Below are 14,594 nucleotides of genomic sequence, written 5' to 3'. Positions count from 1 at the left end.
GTTTGCATCACCAGATCATCAGAGTGATGTAACATCATGGTAAACACAACAATGAAAAACGGAAAAAAAAAATAAAGAAATTTCAAAAAAGGCAGTCAATTACCTTATTTGGATCAGAAACGACGGCATCTCCGGTGCCAAGGAGAACTGCTACTAAGACAAGAAAACATCAACAACAATACCAAGGACTTAATCCCAATACACTAAAATATCGACAGATCACTTGACAATATTGATTAAAAGGGCAAGAGGGGAGGATTTCTACACAACTAGTTCACAAAACAAGCATCAGTTCTATTTTCGGGCAAGCCAAACAAAACATTGAAAAAAATCTCACATCCAAAATTGTACCCATGAATCAAAAACGTTAAGCGGTTGCAAGCCCTTGTATGATCTTTAATAGCACATAAGCCAAAAGTATCATCAATCATAAATTCATAAGATGACCAGTGCACACCAATTTAGTACTAAAAATGATCAAAGACTATACAAACACTTCAGAATGCCTCCATCCCACGGCATATGAAACTTCATAGACATCATCCCTACAACAAATTCCAATACATGAGGTGCACAAGTATCAATAGCAGCCTGCCGACCTCCATAAATGTATGATGATTTCAATTTTCATATGAAGTCAACTGCCACAGCTAAATTCTTTTTTTCATGCTAGAGATCACTAGAAAGAGCTAGAGCAGGGGCCCTTCAATTAGCACCTATGTATATGAAAAAAATGTTAGCAGCTCAAGAGACAGTTCTTCCATAACAGATTGAGGCAATGTATAGGTTCTTTGCCCATTTTTCCTGCATTTACCAAGAAACCAACAAATAAATCAGCAAAACAAAAACATAACATGGAAATAAGCAGACCACGTACTGTTGAAATTTACCTTGACATGAGTACTTGGAAATGCAGAAGTTCGAAGAGTTTCTTGAGTTTCATCTGTAGGCTTCCTTCTTGGAATACTAAGAACTAAAGCAGTCTGGTCAAAAGTTGCAGCCGTTGCTGTAATGCGATAACCAGCATCCCATCTTCGGTGAATACCCTCACTAGGGTATAGAAAATCCAGCTCTACTACCTGAACAAAAAAACTTGATGAACAACACATCTAGCCAAAGTAAATAGCAACAGATTCAATTTGATGATTACACATTACCTGATCGGAGAACCCTGCACCACGGGACATAACAACTGCCCATCTGCTCCCAGCAGTTGCCATGGATGTGACATAAAAACCCTCACGCCACTTTTTGTTTATCCATTTGAATGGGAATGCATCACTAACTTTGTAAGACTGCTGTAAATACTGAGTACCTAGATCAAACTCAAACAAAAGCAAAAATTAAAGCTTGAATGATCTTTCATCAAGACAAAGTACAAAGACATACTTTATTTGTTTCAGCTTACCTTTAGACATAACTACCAAGGAGTTACCATTATTAGCTCCTGCTATTGCACTAATGTAAAAGTTTTTCTCCCACTGCTCCATTATCCACTCCTACAATCATGGAAAGGAAGACAAGACGGGAGAACATGTAAATGATTAAATCATAACTGAATTTTAAAAAATAAAGATTTTCTAAATCACTAGAAAAAACGGATCACAAAGGCATAAATTTAAAAAACAAATTTTGAAAAAACAAAAACAATAAAAACCTTGTGAAGGAAATGTGGGGATAGTTCATAAACTTGAGCAGTAAAGCCAGTGCCAGCATCCATTATCAAGGCCCAAAGATCTGAGCAAGATGCCACACTGCTTATAAACAAGCCATCTTCATTTCCTTTCTCGATATGTTGCGACAGCCTGATGTCTGCAACATTGTAATGATACCTACAGCAGGAATACAAATGTAAGCAACTACTAAATTCTAATAACTTTAAGTTGTTAAGTTGTTGTAGGTCTCTGCCATTTTACCTTTGCTTCATTGGTCTACGGGCATTGTATACGCTAACCCATTGAGTAGCAGGCATTCCCATTCGAATCTTCTTCTTCGGTTGCTCATCGTCATCCTCTTCCATCGTAAGACGTCCTCTCTTATGCCCCACTTGGTATATCAACTGCAAAAAAGAGTAAAGATGCTTTTAACACCACCAACACACTGAAGTACATGACTAATGTCAATAAAACAGAAAAAAACATCATATACAATACCTTCTGAGCACCATCTGTATTTAGAGGCCTGATATCAGGATTTGGCCCAACAATCCCATCAAATAGAGAAACATACTTTGCATAGTTTGGCTCTTCATCAAACTTCAAGTTCACCACATACTCAACAAATTGACGAAAAGGCACTGGACAGAAACAACATAATGCTTCTGGAGATGTAGCCATCTTCTTCTTACATACAAGGAATCCCTTGTTCTCACCCTGTAATAGGATATCACATAAGAACAATCCAACTAGAATAGCATACAACTTCATGGAGCATCTCAAAAACAGTCATAGGATTAATATAAGGACCTGATATCCCTGCCATGGAAGCCGACCACGCAGCAGAAAAATAAGTGTGTAAGCAAGTGATTCCAAGTCATCCCTACGACTTCCAGTCCTTCCAAGATGAGCATGAACACTTGCATATCGAACAGTTCCCCTGTTGCAGAAAAGATAACGCAACCACTGAGGATTATCATAAGCACTAAAGTAACATGACTAGTTATTTTTGAAATCCACAAAAAGCATAAGCAAAATTCTAAATCAGACCTGAAAACATCAGGTCGCTGATCATATTCAACGTGCAACCCGGTAGTCAAATCCCTCCATTTAGTAGCTGCAGAAATAAAATAAAATGTGATTGAAAATATAGAATGGCAAAAGGTTAGAAGGTCCAAAATAAAAATTAAAAGACAAACAGCTCACCTAATCCAAGGTCAACAAGAAACAATTTCTTCTCATCACTAGTTCCAGGGGGACCAAGTAAAAAATTCTCGGGTTTGACATCACCATGCACATATCTGCCAGAAATTTTCAAATCCAAAAACTCATTAGAACATGATAATGAAATCATCAACAAATAAAATTCAATTCTTATCGACAAATAAGCTAATATCCAAAAAGCCACAAACAAAAAAGTTAATAACAAAGAAACATGAGACACCTTCAAGATGAAGCATACTTGACTATAATTAATCATATAGAGATTCGAAGATAATAGAGCAATTCAATGGAGAAATCTACACTGATCAACATCGACCCTTTATTTACTACATCTTGCAAAATGCAAATTGACAGCAGCACCAATGCAAGGTGCCAAGGTTCAATAAACCTTAAATCAAAAGCAAACACCCCAACATATTAGTGAAGTTAAATCTCAGAACAATGTGTGAAGCCACCCCAACTACAATCTAAAGCAATTGAGAATAAACTAGTGAATAGGTGCAAGTCAACAAAAGCAGAAAAAAATATCTTCACTCGAGTAAACATCAATATAATTTTATGCGGTTTGATTGAATCAAATATAATCCCCATCTAAAAGTATAGATAGCATCTCCATCTTATAAAATCAAACACTATGAAAAAGCGATGTTTTTACCCTCTAGAGTGCATTTTCTCCAAAATTGAGATTGCTTCGATTGCTATACATGCTACCATTTCAATTGACATCCTGCAACCAATATGCACATAGAATTAGTTTAGTGGCAGGTTGGAAAAAAACGAAGAATAAAGAGGAATGTGAAAAACTAACGAATGATGATTGTTATTCCAAACATCCCAAAGGCTCGGTCCCAGCATATCCATGACCTGCAAACACTTAATGTCAAGATCCCTAGACAATGGATACATAAACTGCATGAATCATAGAAACATATAAAAACAAAACACAAGCCCACCATAATATAGTATTCCGCTTGCCGACCCTTATAATGCAGGCGTGGTACTCCATGACTACCACCTAGAGCACTGTAAAATATAGAGCAGAGGCATATGTCAGCTCAACAAGCATGTACAATACAAGTAGGAGAACCAGCCGAAGATGAAGAATCTGCAGCAAGGAAAATAAGCTCACCTGTAAACTTGCCACTCATAAGGAGGGCCATAATTACAACCTTTGCTACTCCTATGCTCAAACTTGAGAGCTACCTGAAGTACACGTCAACTCACATATAAGAAGAGCAAGAACCAAGTCATAACTCACAAGCAAATAAGCATCATTATTGAATTGTAAACATCATACCTCATAAGCACCTGAACCAGTTCTTTCACTTGCGTTACCATTTACACGTCTACCAACATAAACTTGACCAAAACCACCTTTCCCCAGTTTTCTATCAATTCTATAAACTGGAGAACCCCCCACCTGAACCTGTTTCAATCAATTTATAAGAAATGTTAATTCCAGCTCCCAACAACTCTAACCCCACCAAATATTTGAAAATTACATAGCAGAAACAATAAATCCAACCCAAAATAAATTTACTACATAAAACATCAAACAAAAAACATTGAACATCAACCACCTACACCCATCACTCACAAAACCACCCAAAATTGCGAAATTTAAATGACAAAGACGAGTTGTTCTGTAAACTTCTATCAGCAAAATGATACACATCCACGTAATTTCTATCAAACTGAGATGTAATTAGCTAATAAGAAAATTCCACAGATTAGACCAGAGTTTGAATGGTCGAAAACTACTAATTAGCATGGAAAAACCCCAGTATTACAATTCATCATCAAGCATAAAACTTTACCAATAAAATAGCAAAAAAGAATTAGACAAACAAATAAACAACTACACATCAAGACAATGATATAATTAACCAAAATATAAACACAGAAACTGAAAACGCAAAATAATTCCATCAATGATGAAGTAAACCTTCTCAGGAAGAGGAGCAGCAGCATCGTCGTCATTCAAACGATCACCACTCCTACCAACAGCATTACCACCACTATCAAACTCATCCATTTCTTTCTCTCCTACTACTTCTCTCACACCACCTTCCCCTTCACCTCCTTTTTCAGCTTCGTTCCTTTTCAACGAGGTTGTTTTATCTTTATCAACCTCAACTGCTTCACCTTCTAGAACCTTCTCATCACCTTCACCTTGAACTTCAACCGCCGCAACTGGTTGCCGGTTATTCCTCCTACCTCTACCTCGAACCGCAGCACCTCCTCCTCGCCGTCCACGTGTCCTCACTGTCGTCAATTTCTGACCGCCGATCTCTTGATTGGTGTTGTTATTAGCAGTGTTAGGGTTTCGTGATGCTCGACCTCTGCGCACTCCACTACGCAGCTCCGGCATCGTTCCTCATCCATCAAATCTCATAGCAATTTCTTCTCTCTACAAATTCCTTTTCAAATTTTCAATCCCTTAAAAAAAAATCCGATTTACCTATATAACCAATGAAATTTCCGGCTAGATCGATAGATTCTGACGAATCGGTAATAATCGGAGAATGAAAATTAAGATTTCGATGGTAAATGGATGATTTTCGAAGATCTGAGAAGGAAGGAATTGGAAGGTAAATAAAAAAAAATTATTTATTTTTCAAATTATTTTTCGGAGACTGGCTGAAGAAATGGATAGACAGGCGGTTGAAGAGACAAAGAAAAACGTCAATTAAGGGTTTTTTGTTTATGGAAAATTCCTTTTTTTATTGTGATTTTGTGACGGTCTAATTTTCTTATATGGGTCGGGTATTCGGGTCAATTGCTTTATTATGTTGATTTGTGGTGGAGAACGTTAGTTAGAGTTTTGATTGTTAATAGAGTGTTTCGTCTTTCACCATTTAAATTGGTAAGAATATTCCGAATTAAATTTCAAAATTATAAATAATCACTTTAATAAATTAAATATATATATGAGTTGTCTAATAGAAAAGATTTTGCTATGAGATTGTTTTATTTAAAAATTTGTGATATTATATATAGAAATATGAATTATTTTTACACTTGAGAAAGAAAATAAATGAAAAGTGAAATGAACAGTACCTAAAGTACTGTTCATTCTAATTAATCTGATTCAGCCAATTATATTAGTTTCTTAGGTGTAAATCATCCTATCAAGTGAATAGCACATGAATTATGATTATTCCTATTTTAGAATACTTAAAAATTAAAACTCTAAATTAATCCTATGTATATAATGACATAGTAACTTTTACAATTGTGCAATATTCTTCATCTCTTTAAAAAAATTGGCAGCAACTTTGACAAAAATGAGCAAGAGCTTTTCAATTGAGCAGTAGTAAAAAATCAATAAAATACCCAGTAGCTTTCACAATTATCTAATAGCTTTTTACAAAATTGGCTTCAGTTTTGGCAATCATCCAATGGATCACATTTTAGATTCCGAATCATTAATTGGTTTCGATTTGAATAGTGATGTAAATGTGACTTGGTGCCTCTTTTTGACATCAATTACCCCCCACCATTATCGCCAAATGAACATGAACCAAATCAACACATTTCAATGGAAAATGAGCCAAATCATCATAAACGAAGCTAAACAATCAGCGACAACAGATTTTACTTCACTTACTTAACATTTCAGTTGCAGGCAATCTACCTCATGGTTCAATCAACAAGACAGCTGAAAAATTAGGTATTCTTGAAAGACTATTGGTCATTTATGGAACAAAGCCGAGAAACAAAAATCAACTTGTCAAATGTACGATATGGATTACAACTATCACAAGTGTGGAAGAAAAAGAATTATGGTTCCATATGAAAGTATTGCAAACATTCAAATGGGTGACAAAACATGCATAAGAGATTTGACAAGCAAACTTGACTTAGCACCTTGCACTATTTGGAAGATGATAAAAAGGGGAGAATTGAATCCACATACGAATGCAATGCATCCAGAAATTTCAGAAGAAAAGAAGATGGTAAGAATTTATTGGGTGCTTAGTTACTTCGACATGAATCAATTACTATACAACCACAATACAAATGCTTATATGACTTTGTTCATATAGATGAAAAATGGTTTTACTTGTCAAGAAAATCACAATTAATATATCTTGTAAAAAAAAACAAACAAAAAAAAAAAAACCTAAGCCATATATAGAAGTGGAAAATCATCAAAATGTATACCTAAGATTATGTTCATGGGTTATGTGAAAGACCAAGGTGAAACCGTATGAGTGAATGTATATTCGATGGGAAGATTGAAATTTTTTTGTTCACAGAACAAGTGGTTACTTAAAGGCTTTCCAAAAATAGGCCAAAGGGTGTACAAAACCCATCAACTCAGTTAACAAGGAAGCAACAAGACAAATGTTAATTACTCAAATTATTCCAGCACTCAAGTTAAATGGCCTAATGACGAAAGAGAATAAGTCATTTTCATTCAACAAGATAATTACAAGGCACACATTACTCAAGACGATCAAGAATAGCAAGCACATCACAAACAAGATGATTTTACCTTTATTTTAACTCAACAAACACCAAACAGTCTCGATTGCAACTTATTGGACTTGGATTTTTTTGGATGATATGATATGATTGCATGATGATAGTTATTTTCAATGACACATATTATAACCATATTTTTTTTTACCAAAACTTCTAAGGGAACATAATTACATAAATAAATATTCAACAAATCAATAAATATTTATTTCCATCAATAATTAGTTCAATTTGATTTAAGTATAAAAGATAAATAATAGGGATTTGTAAGTTTGCATGGAACTTGAGCTACTTAAGAATAAAACACACTAAATTACACATTAAAATATATTACTCCCATATAAATTTATTCAGTAGTTTATTTTATTTTCTAATTTACCTTTTAAAATATAAGAAAATTTGTTGTGAATAATTCAATCTATTTTCAATTACTTGTCAATAATCCCACCTTTTAAAATTTATTTAATAATCCAACATGTTCTTTCAGTTTGTTGTCAATGAACCCTTTAGAAAATGACCTGCTATATCAGGTTACCTCTCATTTTCTCCTTCTTTAAAATAATCCAACCTATTTCCTATTACATGCCAATAATCCCACCTTTTGAATTTTTTTTAATAATTCAACCTTTGTTTTCATTTTGTTGCCAATGGACCCTTCACGATGCTAAATACTCAATTTCTCTTTGCCACTAGTTTATAATAATCCAACATATCTAATCCATACATGTTAAGTCTCTTTTAATTTCTTTAACACTTTCTTTTCAATTATTATCAAAAAACCACAATTTTCAAAATACTCAATTTCTCTTTGCCATTGATTTAAAGGGGTATTTTACTTTGAAGGTAAGTGAAAAACTTACGACTATTATTAATTTTTTATAATTATATTGATTATAAAATATTAAAGTGTAAATTTCAACTTGATAAAGATAATATAACAGGTCGATGGGTACTCGACTCAATGGATTTTGTGGCCCATGACCCAAACCAGTTAAGGCGGGTTGGGTACCCGACCTGGATTATATTATTTTTTAAAAAAATTGACCCGCCATTTAGGATGTGGGTCAACGTGTTGGTTCAAATGGGTCGGCGAGTCGGGTCAAGCGGGTCGGATTTTTGAACACCCCTAGTTGATGGGATATGTATGTAAAGACAATTACTATTTATGCAATGATCAACTTCATAAGCTTGGGAAATAATAGCAATTTTATTTAGCTTCTTGAAGTGTCCATAAGTAAATGTTGGATTATTAACAAAATTTTAAAGGTGGGATTATTGGTAGATAATGAAAACTAGATTGAATTATTATAAAGAAGGAAAAAGATGAGAGATAACGTAATATAGCAAGTCATTTATTTAAAGAGTCGGTTTGCAACAAATTAAAAGGAGAAGTTGGATTATTAAAAAATTTCAAAAGATAAGATATTTAACAGATTATAAAAGATAAGTTGGATTATTCCAAATAATTTTTTCCAAAATATATTATTATTTGAATTAACGAGGGGTTGCTAGCTTTTACCACATAACAATCACGATTAGTTGACCAATCAAGGATTTGATTAATCTCACAAGACAAAAATCCATAGTGTCACATGCTAATACATCTATATGCGTCAAAGTTACCAAATAAGAGTGGTACTACGTATACTAATTTATTTATCATGCAAAATAATAAATTTTGTAGAAAACCGTCTTAATATGAGATAAACCTATATAATTAATTCATTTTTTTAAATAATCGTTTTAAAATTATAAGTGATCATTTTAAGATTATGAGTAATCATTTTTAAAAAATAGATTTACGATTAATCAGCCAAACAAAGATGGTGTCACTATAACACCCTCTCATTTGAGAATTTTTAAATGTAAAAATATCCAATATATTTAATTAAAACATCAATACTAAAAATATTCTTAATCCTACTGTGTTTCTTGGTCCCTTCTTATACCATCATTATTATCGAAATTCACATTATTAAAGACAATATTTGTTTTATTTTTTTTTATTGAGAATGGAGTACAATTTAGAACATCAGTCTGATTTGTAACGCGACAAAAAATAGAGAGATTTCATCTGATAATCTTGAGTTTTCAATTTTTCATGTGATAGACAAATATTTTTTTCCAGTGATCCCGTGCTTTCAGCTTTTCGATGTGTAGAAAAAAGATTAAATATTTTATTAAATTCACTTCGAACAAAATTTTAAAACATGTCTACAAGAATGACAACGACATTTATTTTTATAGAAAAAGTTCAATATGATAGATAATAACATAAATTTAACAAGAACCTTAACTTTTTGTTTACCAAATAGAAAAGTTAGAAGCTTCATGTCGCAATGCAAATTAAAAATGTTTGTCCACCATGTAAACTAAACAACACTCATGACTTGAATTATGCAAACAAAAACCAATATCAACAAATTCTATACATGCTGAAATTTGAAGAACTGAGTTTCACACCCCCTGCATCTTGTAGTGAGGTTTCTAAGAGAGTATTTAAACAGCTCAATCGACAATAATCCGACCAACATTAACTAGTCACCGGCAGACATGCCACTCGCATGATCTTGGAGACGAGCGTGTACATAGGCGAAGAGGAAGCAAAGCAAGGAAGGACACAAGAAAGAAACAAGTCGAGTCGATTCATAGGAGCGAATAAACAAGGCTGATCGAAAGAAACACATATCTCCAAGAACAGCGCTTTAGGGATTGATAACCCATAACGAAATCTAGTTCGAGTATCGACTATTTTACCTTCCGTCTGTTGAAGTAAACGATTCAGCGAACCCTGAGGGCCTAGTAGGAATGCTCGTTTGTGTGTTGTCCCCACTTCCAAGGAAAGATGATGAAGAACTGTCGATATTGCTATCGCCGAGAGCCTGCCACTTCTTAAGAGCTTGTGGTAAGGTCATATCATAGTCAAGTCCAAACAAGTCTTCGGAATCATCTTCTGAAGGCTTCCATACATCGACAAGGGAGGATAGGACGTTCACTACATGACCCATTTCGGGCCTCTGGTTGGGCTCTCGAGCACAACAGTGACCAGCAAGTTGAGTAACCGTGCTGACACTAGCAAGAGTTTCTTCGTCAAGGTCAATGGTCGGATCAATTGCCTTTCGAAAAGAGTCTTTGTTCATAGACACTCTTCGGAACCAGCTAACCAGGTGAACACTGTCTTCTGGTTGGGTCTCGTCAAGAGCTTTTCTGCCTGTGATGATCTCCATTAATATCACCCCAAAACTGAATACATCGACTTTGGTTGTTATACGGCCCATCACTGTTTAGGGAAAACATAAAAAGTTATAGATTAAACAATCGAACTAATGTACTAATGATTAAACAAACTAGAAGTCTTTTATGAGTTCGACTAGAATATAAAGCCTATGGTCTTCCACCCATTGTCACATGATTCGCTAATCGCCTTGCATATCGCAAATCCAAAAAACCAAATTATGGTTGGTTTAATCGCGAATCCAAAAGGTGAATTAACTAGCGAATTATGTTTCACTGCTTCCACCATCAATCAGAATGTAAAACAATGACAACAATAATGCCAAAGCCTTAATTCCAACTATATGGGGCAATCTATATAAAACATAACATGAAAAATTGTAATATGGTTGTATAGAATAAAGAATATGAAAAGTATCAACATATGAAAAGGTCAATCATACCTGCATATTCAGGAGCCAAATAACCAAAAGTCCCGGCAAGCCTGGTTTCTATCGAGGTTTTTCCACCATCGGGTGCAAGACGAACGAGTCCAAAATCGGCAACTTTTGCACGCATATCATCTCCCAAAAGAATATTAGACGGCTTAAGATCTCTATGAATGAAACTTTGATGTGCCAAACCATGTAAATATTCTACTCCTCGGGCCACATCTAATGCAATTGTTAACCTTTGTTTCCATCCAAGGGGTTTCAATTCTTCTTCCTTCCAATTGAAAAGATACCTACTCAAAGCGCCTTGCGGCAAATACTCGTAGACAAGAAGCTTTTCGTTACCATCCAAACAGAACCCCAGAAGTCCAACCAAATGTCGATGGCGAACTTTAGTAAGAACAGAAATCTCGGACTTAAATTCTGCCAAACCTTTGTCACCCAACACTCCGGAGTTCATCCTCTTGACTGCAATATCGGTTCCATCAGGTAACTCGCCTTTATAGACTGTTCCAAAACCCCCTCTCCCAAGAACCTTATCGTCACTGAAGTTGTTGGTTACGTTCTTCAACACTTGAATCGAAATTACCATGCTATTAGCCTCAACTATATGAACATCACTCGTGCCACTACTCCCTTGACTTTGGTCTCCGCTCATCGCCTTGCTATTCAACCCAGGACCAGCAACTGTTATTTTGACACCATTGTCCGAGCCAGAATGACTAGGATGGATCACAATCGTATTCGGCTGCTGTACACTCCCGTAAAGCCTCTTCCTTCTCAAGAAACAAAATAGCAATCCACCAGCAACAGAAACCAAAAACACACTACCGAGAACTGATCCAACAACTACCCCGACTTTAGAACCTTTTCCATTGGTCGTTCCAGGTGCACCAGGTGCACCTGAACGGCCACCTCTGGATGTGCTAGGACGGTCTTTGCCAATATCAACATTCCCATTAGCATTTACTCTAGTGTGCGAGAAATCCGGGACGTTGCCATATAGGTTATTAAAAGAAACATCAAGTGTCTTAAGGTTAGGCATTTTCGTGAGTTCTTCGGGTATGGAACCCGTGATTTTGTTATGCGACAGTATCAACGTCTGAACAGATGTAAGAGCAGCGAACTTGGGCGAAAGGGTACCACTAAGACCCCGACTCTGCAGATTTATAGTTGTAATGTTCTTGTTAGAACAAGTTATCCCCAACCAACTTGAACATGGATCATTGCCTTTCCACTCTCGGGCAATTTGTAAAGGGTAGCCAAATGGTTCCATTACCGATATCAGAGTATTAACACGGCTATCACAGTCCACACCAGGATTTGGCAAACAAAAGCTGTTAAGATTAGGTAACATATCGACAGCTACTGAATCGGGAAACTTAGGAGTAGGTCCTTGAAGATTATTATTAGTCAAATTGACGGTCTTAAGCATAGACAAGGTTGTTAGAGAAACAGGGACCGGACCGGTTAGGCTATTGTCTCTCAAATTAAGATCCACTAAACTAGTCAATTTGGACAAATCTGGTATAGGGCCTGTTAAATCATTCATATTCAACCATATTTGCACCAGCTGAGTCATATTTTGTAAAACCTCGATTGTCCCATTTAAGCTTCGACTACCACTAGAATCCTGTTGCCCGTTTAACCAGAGAGATTGAAGCCCAAGACCCGAAAAGCTTGGTGGCAAACCACCACTCAGGTTATTGAATGACAGATGCAAATGGGTCATACCAGGGAAATTGTCAGGACTGAAAATGTCCGGTAACTTACCACCAACATTAGCCGAATTAGCAGAAAAGTTCTTTAGAGAAGAAGCATCCTTCAGCCCCTCCGGTATAGACCAAGTGCTAAACGGGTTGTTGTCGAGATAAACTTGTTGGAGAGAGGTCAACCCGTCAAAGAAATCATCCGGGATAGAGCTAAATTTGTTGTCATGAAGATTCAAGGTTTGGAGCGAGCTCAACCCCTTAAGGCTAGGCAATGGTCCGGATATTGCATTGCCCATTAGCTCGAGGACTTCAAGACTAGTAAGGTTACCAATCGAAGAGGATAAAGTTCCCGATATTCCTGAGTTTCGCAACTGTATCCTCGTGACCCGATTGCTGCTAGAATCACAACTTATACCATTCCACTTACATGGGTCGGAGTTTGACCAATCGGTTTTTGGGCCTAGTTTGAAGTTCTGTTTAATCTGCTGCATTGCTGTAGCATCAGAAGATGCAGACTGTGCACTGGTGGTCACATAAAATACATACAGTACCAGAATAATCATCTGCATAGAAACCAGCCCTCGGGTATAAACCCTAGGCCTCTCGATCGACATCTGGGAGAAAATTTTCCCACCTAGATCAAACATCAACCTAGAAGCTATTAGTCACCACATAGAATAACAAATTCTTGTATGAGGTCTCAGGCATGCATCATACTTGGGTAAAATAGCCCAATAATAGAAACTTTTAGCTTATGGGTTTTTCGTTTTGAAGTCGTTTCACCATGAAACGGTCTCATACAAGACGGGCTGATAACAAAAATTCTAAATTTAGCAGGTGCTATGATAGAATAAATGATATGTTCAGAGTTTTAGTGACTTATATTTCATTCTAAAACTTCAACTCATATTGGAATTCATTTTAAAATGCTGAATTGGCTCGAATACTATGATCCTAAAATCTTAAATTTGGAGATGCGGAACTAGGTCAATTTCTTCGGATTCTAACTACAATTTAAAATAGGTCAAATATCAAAATTTGAAAATTCAAAGTAAATAGGTGTATTTATATAATTCAGCAATTTGAATACCAGAATTTAATTCCCCATTTTCAAATAAATTCTAGGTTTCCAAACATTACATTAGAAGAATTCCATATTTACATTAACAAAAATTACTGGAAACCCAAGAAAATTGCATCTGTAAAGAACAGTCACCTCCATTACTGATACACAAAAAGAATTCTCAAAATATATAACAATATAACAATTCAACATTTTCTATTCCAATTATCAAAATACTAACAACATTTAAGCAAATTGGCATAAAAAGAATCACATCAAAACTAAAACAATAAGTCTAACAAACAAGTCACAAATTCAAATAGAACTAAACCCAAATAAACCCAGAATTTCAAAATGTGCTTAAACAATGAAGAACAGCATCCCAAAAAAAAAAAATTCAACTCCAAAAATTCAAGCATTTTATTAAACACCCAATAAAGGAAATTCATAAATTTTGACTAGAGAAATTAAAACATTAAAAATCTAACCTGGAAAGAAGAAAACTTTACACAACTGAAGATAGAAACAAGGAAGAAAAGTTGAAAAATGGGATTAAATAGAGAGAGAAACGTTACTGGGTAAGTTCAGTTTTTTTTTTTTTGTGGCGTGTTTGGCTTAGTTGAGAATTTTTGGTTGGTTAAAGTAATACATGAGTAAGAAAAAGGTAGGTGTGTAGTATTACAAAGTTCCATGCCAAAGAAGAAGATTTGTTGGGAAATTTGAGAATCAAACATAACCTCCGTTGATTATGCAATTAATGATGAATTATGATGATAATGGAGCATGG

At 35.4% G+C, this 14,594-nt stretch overlaps 2 protein-coding genes across 2 annotated transcripts; both read right to left on the bottom strand.

Moving 5' to 3' along the window:
* Positions 1-273: 273 nt before the first annotated feature.
* LOC130804577 (casein kinase 1-like protein HD16) lies at positions 274-5,626 on the bottom strand. Its single transcript, XM_057669057.1, has 16 exons — positions 4,825-5,626; positions 4,177-4,305; positions 4,009-4,082; positions 3,833-3,902; positions 3,688-3,743; positions 3,535-3,606; positions 2,862-2,956; positions 2,706-2,772; positions 2,466-2,595; positions 2,154-2,372; positions 1,917-2,059; positions 1,658-1,832; positions 1,409-1,499; positions 1,158-1,315; positions 891-1,079; positions 274-804 (listed from the first exon to the last, which is right to left on the bottom strand). The coding sequence occupies exons 1-16, from the start codon at positions 5,248-5,250 to the stop codon at positions 745-747; spliced, it is 2,154 nt and encodes a 717-aa protein (XP_057525040.1). The 5' UTR covers positions 5,251-5,626; the 3' UTR covers positions 274-744.
* Positions 5,627-9,601: 3,975 nt separating this feature from the next.
* On the bottom strand, positions 9,602-14,594 carry LOC130804576 (receptor protein kinase TMK1-like). Its single transcript, XM_057669056.1, has 3 exons — positions 14,296-14,594; positions 11,045-13,378; positions 9,602-10,647 (listed from the first exon to the last, which is right to left on the bottom strand). Exons 2-3 carry the CDS (start codon positions 13,356-13,358, stop codon positions 10,121-10,123), a joined length of 2,841 nt encoding a protein of 946 aa, XP_057525039.1. The 5' UTR covers positions 13,359-13,378; positions 14,296-14,594; the 3' UTR covers positions 9,602-10,120.

This window comes from Amaranthus tricolor, chromosome 17 (assembly GCF_026212465.1).
Source record: "Amaranthus tricolor cultivar Red isolate AtriRed21 chromosome 17, ASM2621246v1, whole genome shotgun sequence".
NCBI lineage: Eukaryota > Viridiplantae > Streptophyta > Magnoliopsida > Caryophyllales > Amaranthaceae > Amaranthus > Amaranthus tricolor.
This window is presented reverse-complemented; position numbering and strand designations above follow the sequence as displayed.

Bases quoted from the DNA above. Each gene is read 5' to 3' on its own strand.
- LOC130804577 (XM_057669057.1), bottom strand. From the start codon at position 5,250: ATGCCGGAGCTGCGTAGTGGAGTGCGCAGAGGTCGAGCATCACGAAAC. The intron at 2,773-2,861 runs GTGAGCTGTTTG...TTATTTCTGCAG, and splicing joins TCTTGTTGACCTTGGATTAG to CTACTAAATGGAGGGATTTG. The intron at 805-890 runs GTAAATTTCAAC...TGGTAAATGCAG, and splicing joins TTCCAAGTACTCATGTCAAG to GAAAAATGGGCAAAGAACCT.
- LOC130804576 (XM_057669056.1), bottom strand. From the start codon at position 13,358: ATGTCGATCGAGAGGCCTAGGGTTTATACCCGAGGGCTGGTTTCTATG. The intron at 10,648-11,044 runs GTATGATTGACC...TTCCCTAAACAG, and splicing joins TTTGGCTCCTGAATATGCAG to TGATGGGCCGTATAACAACC.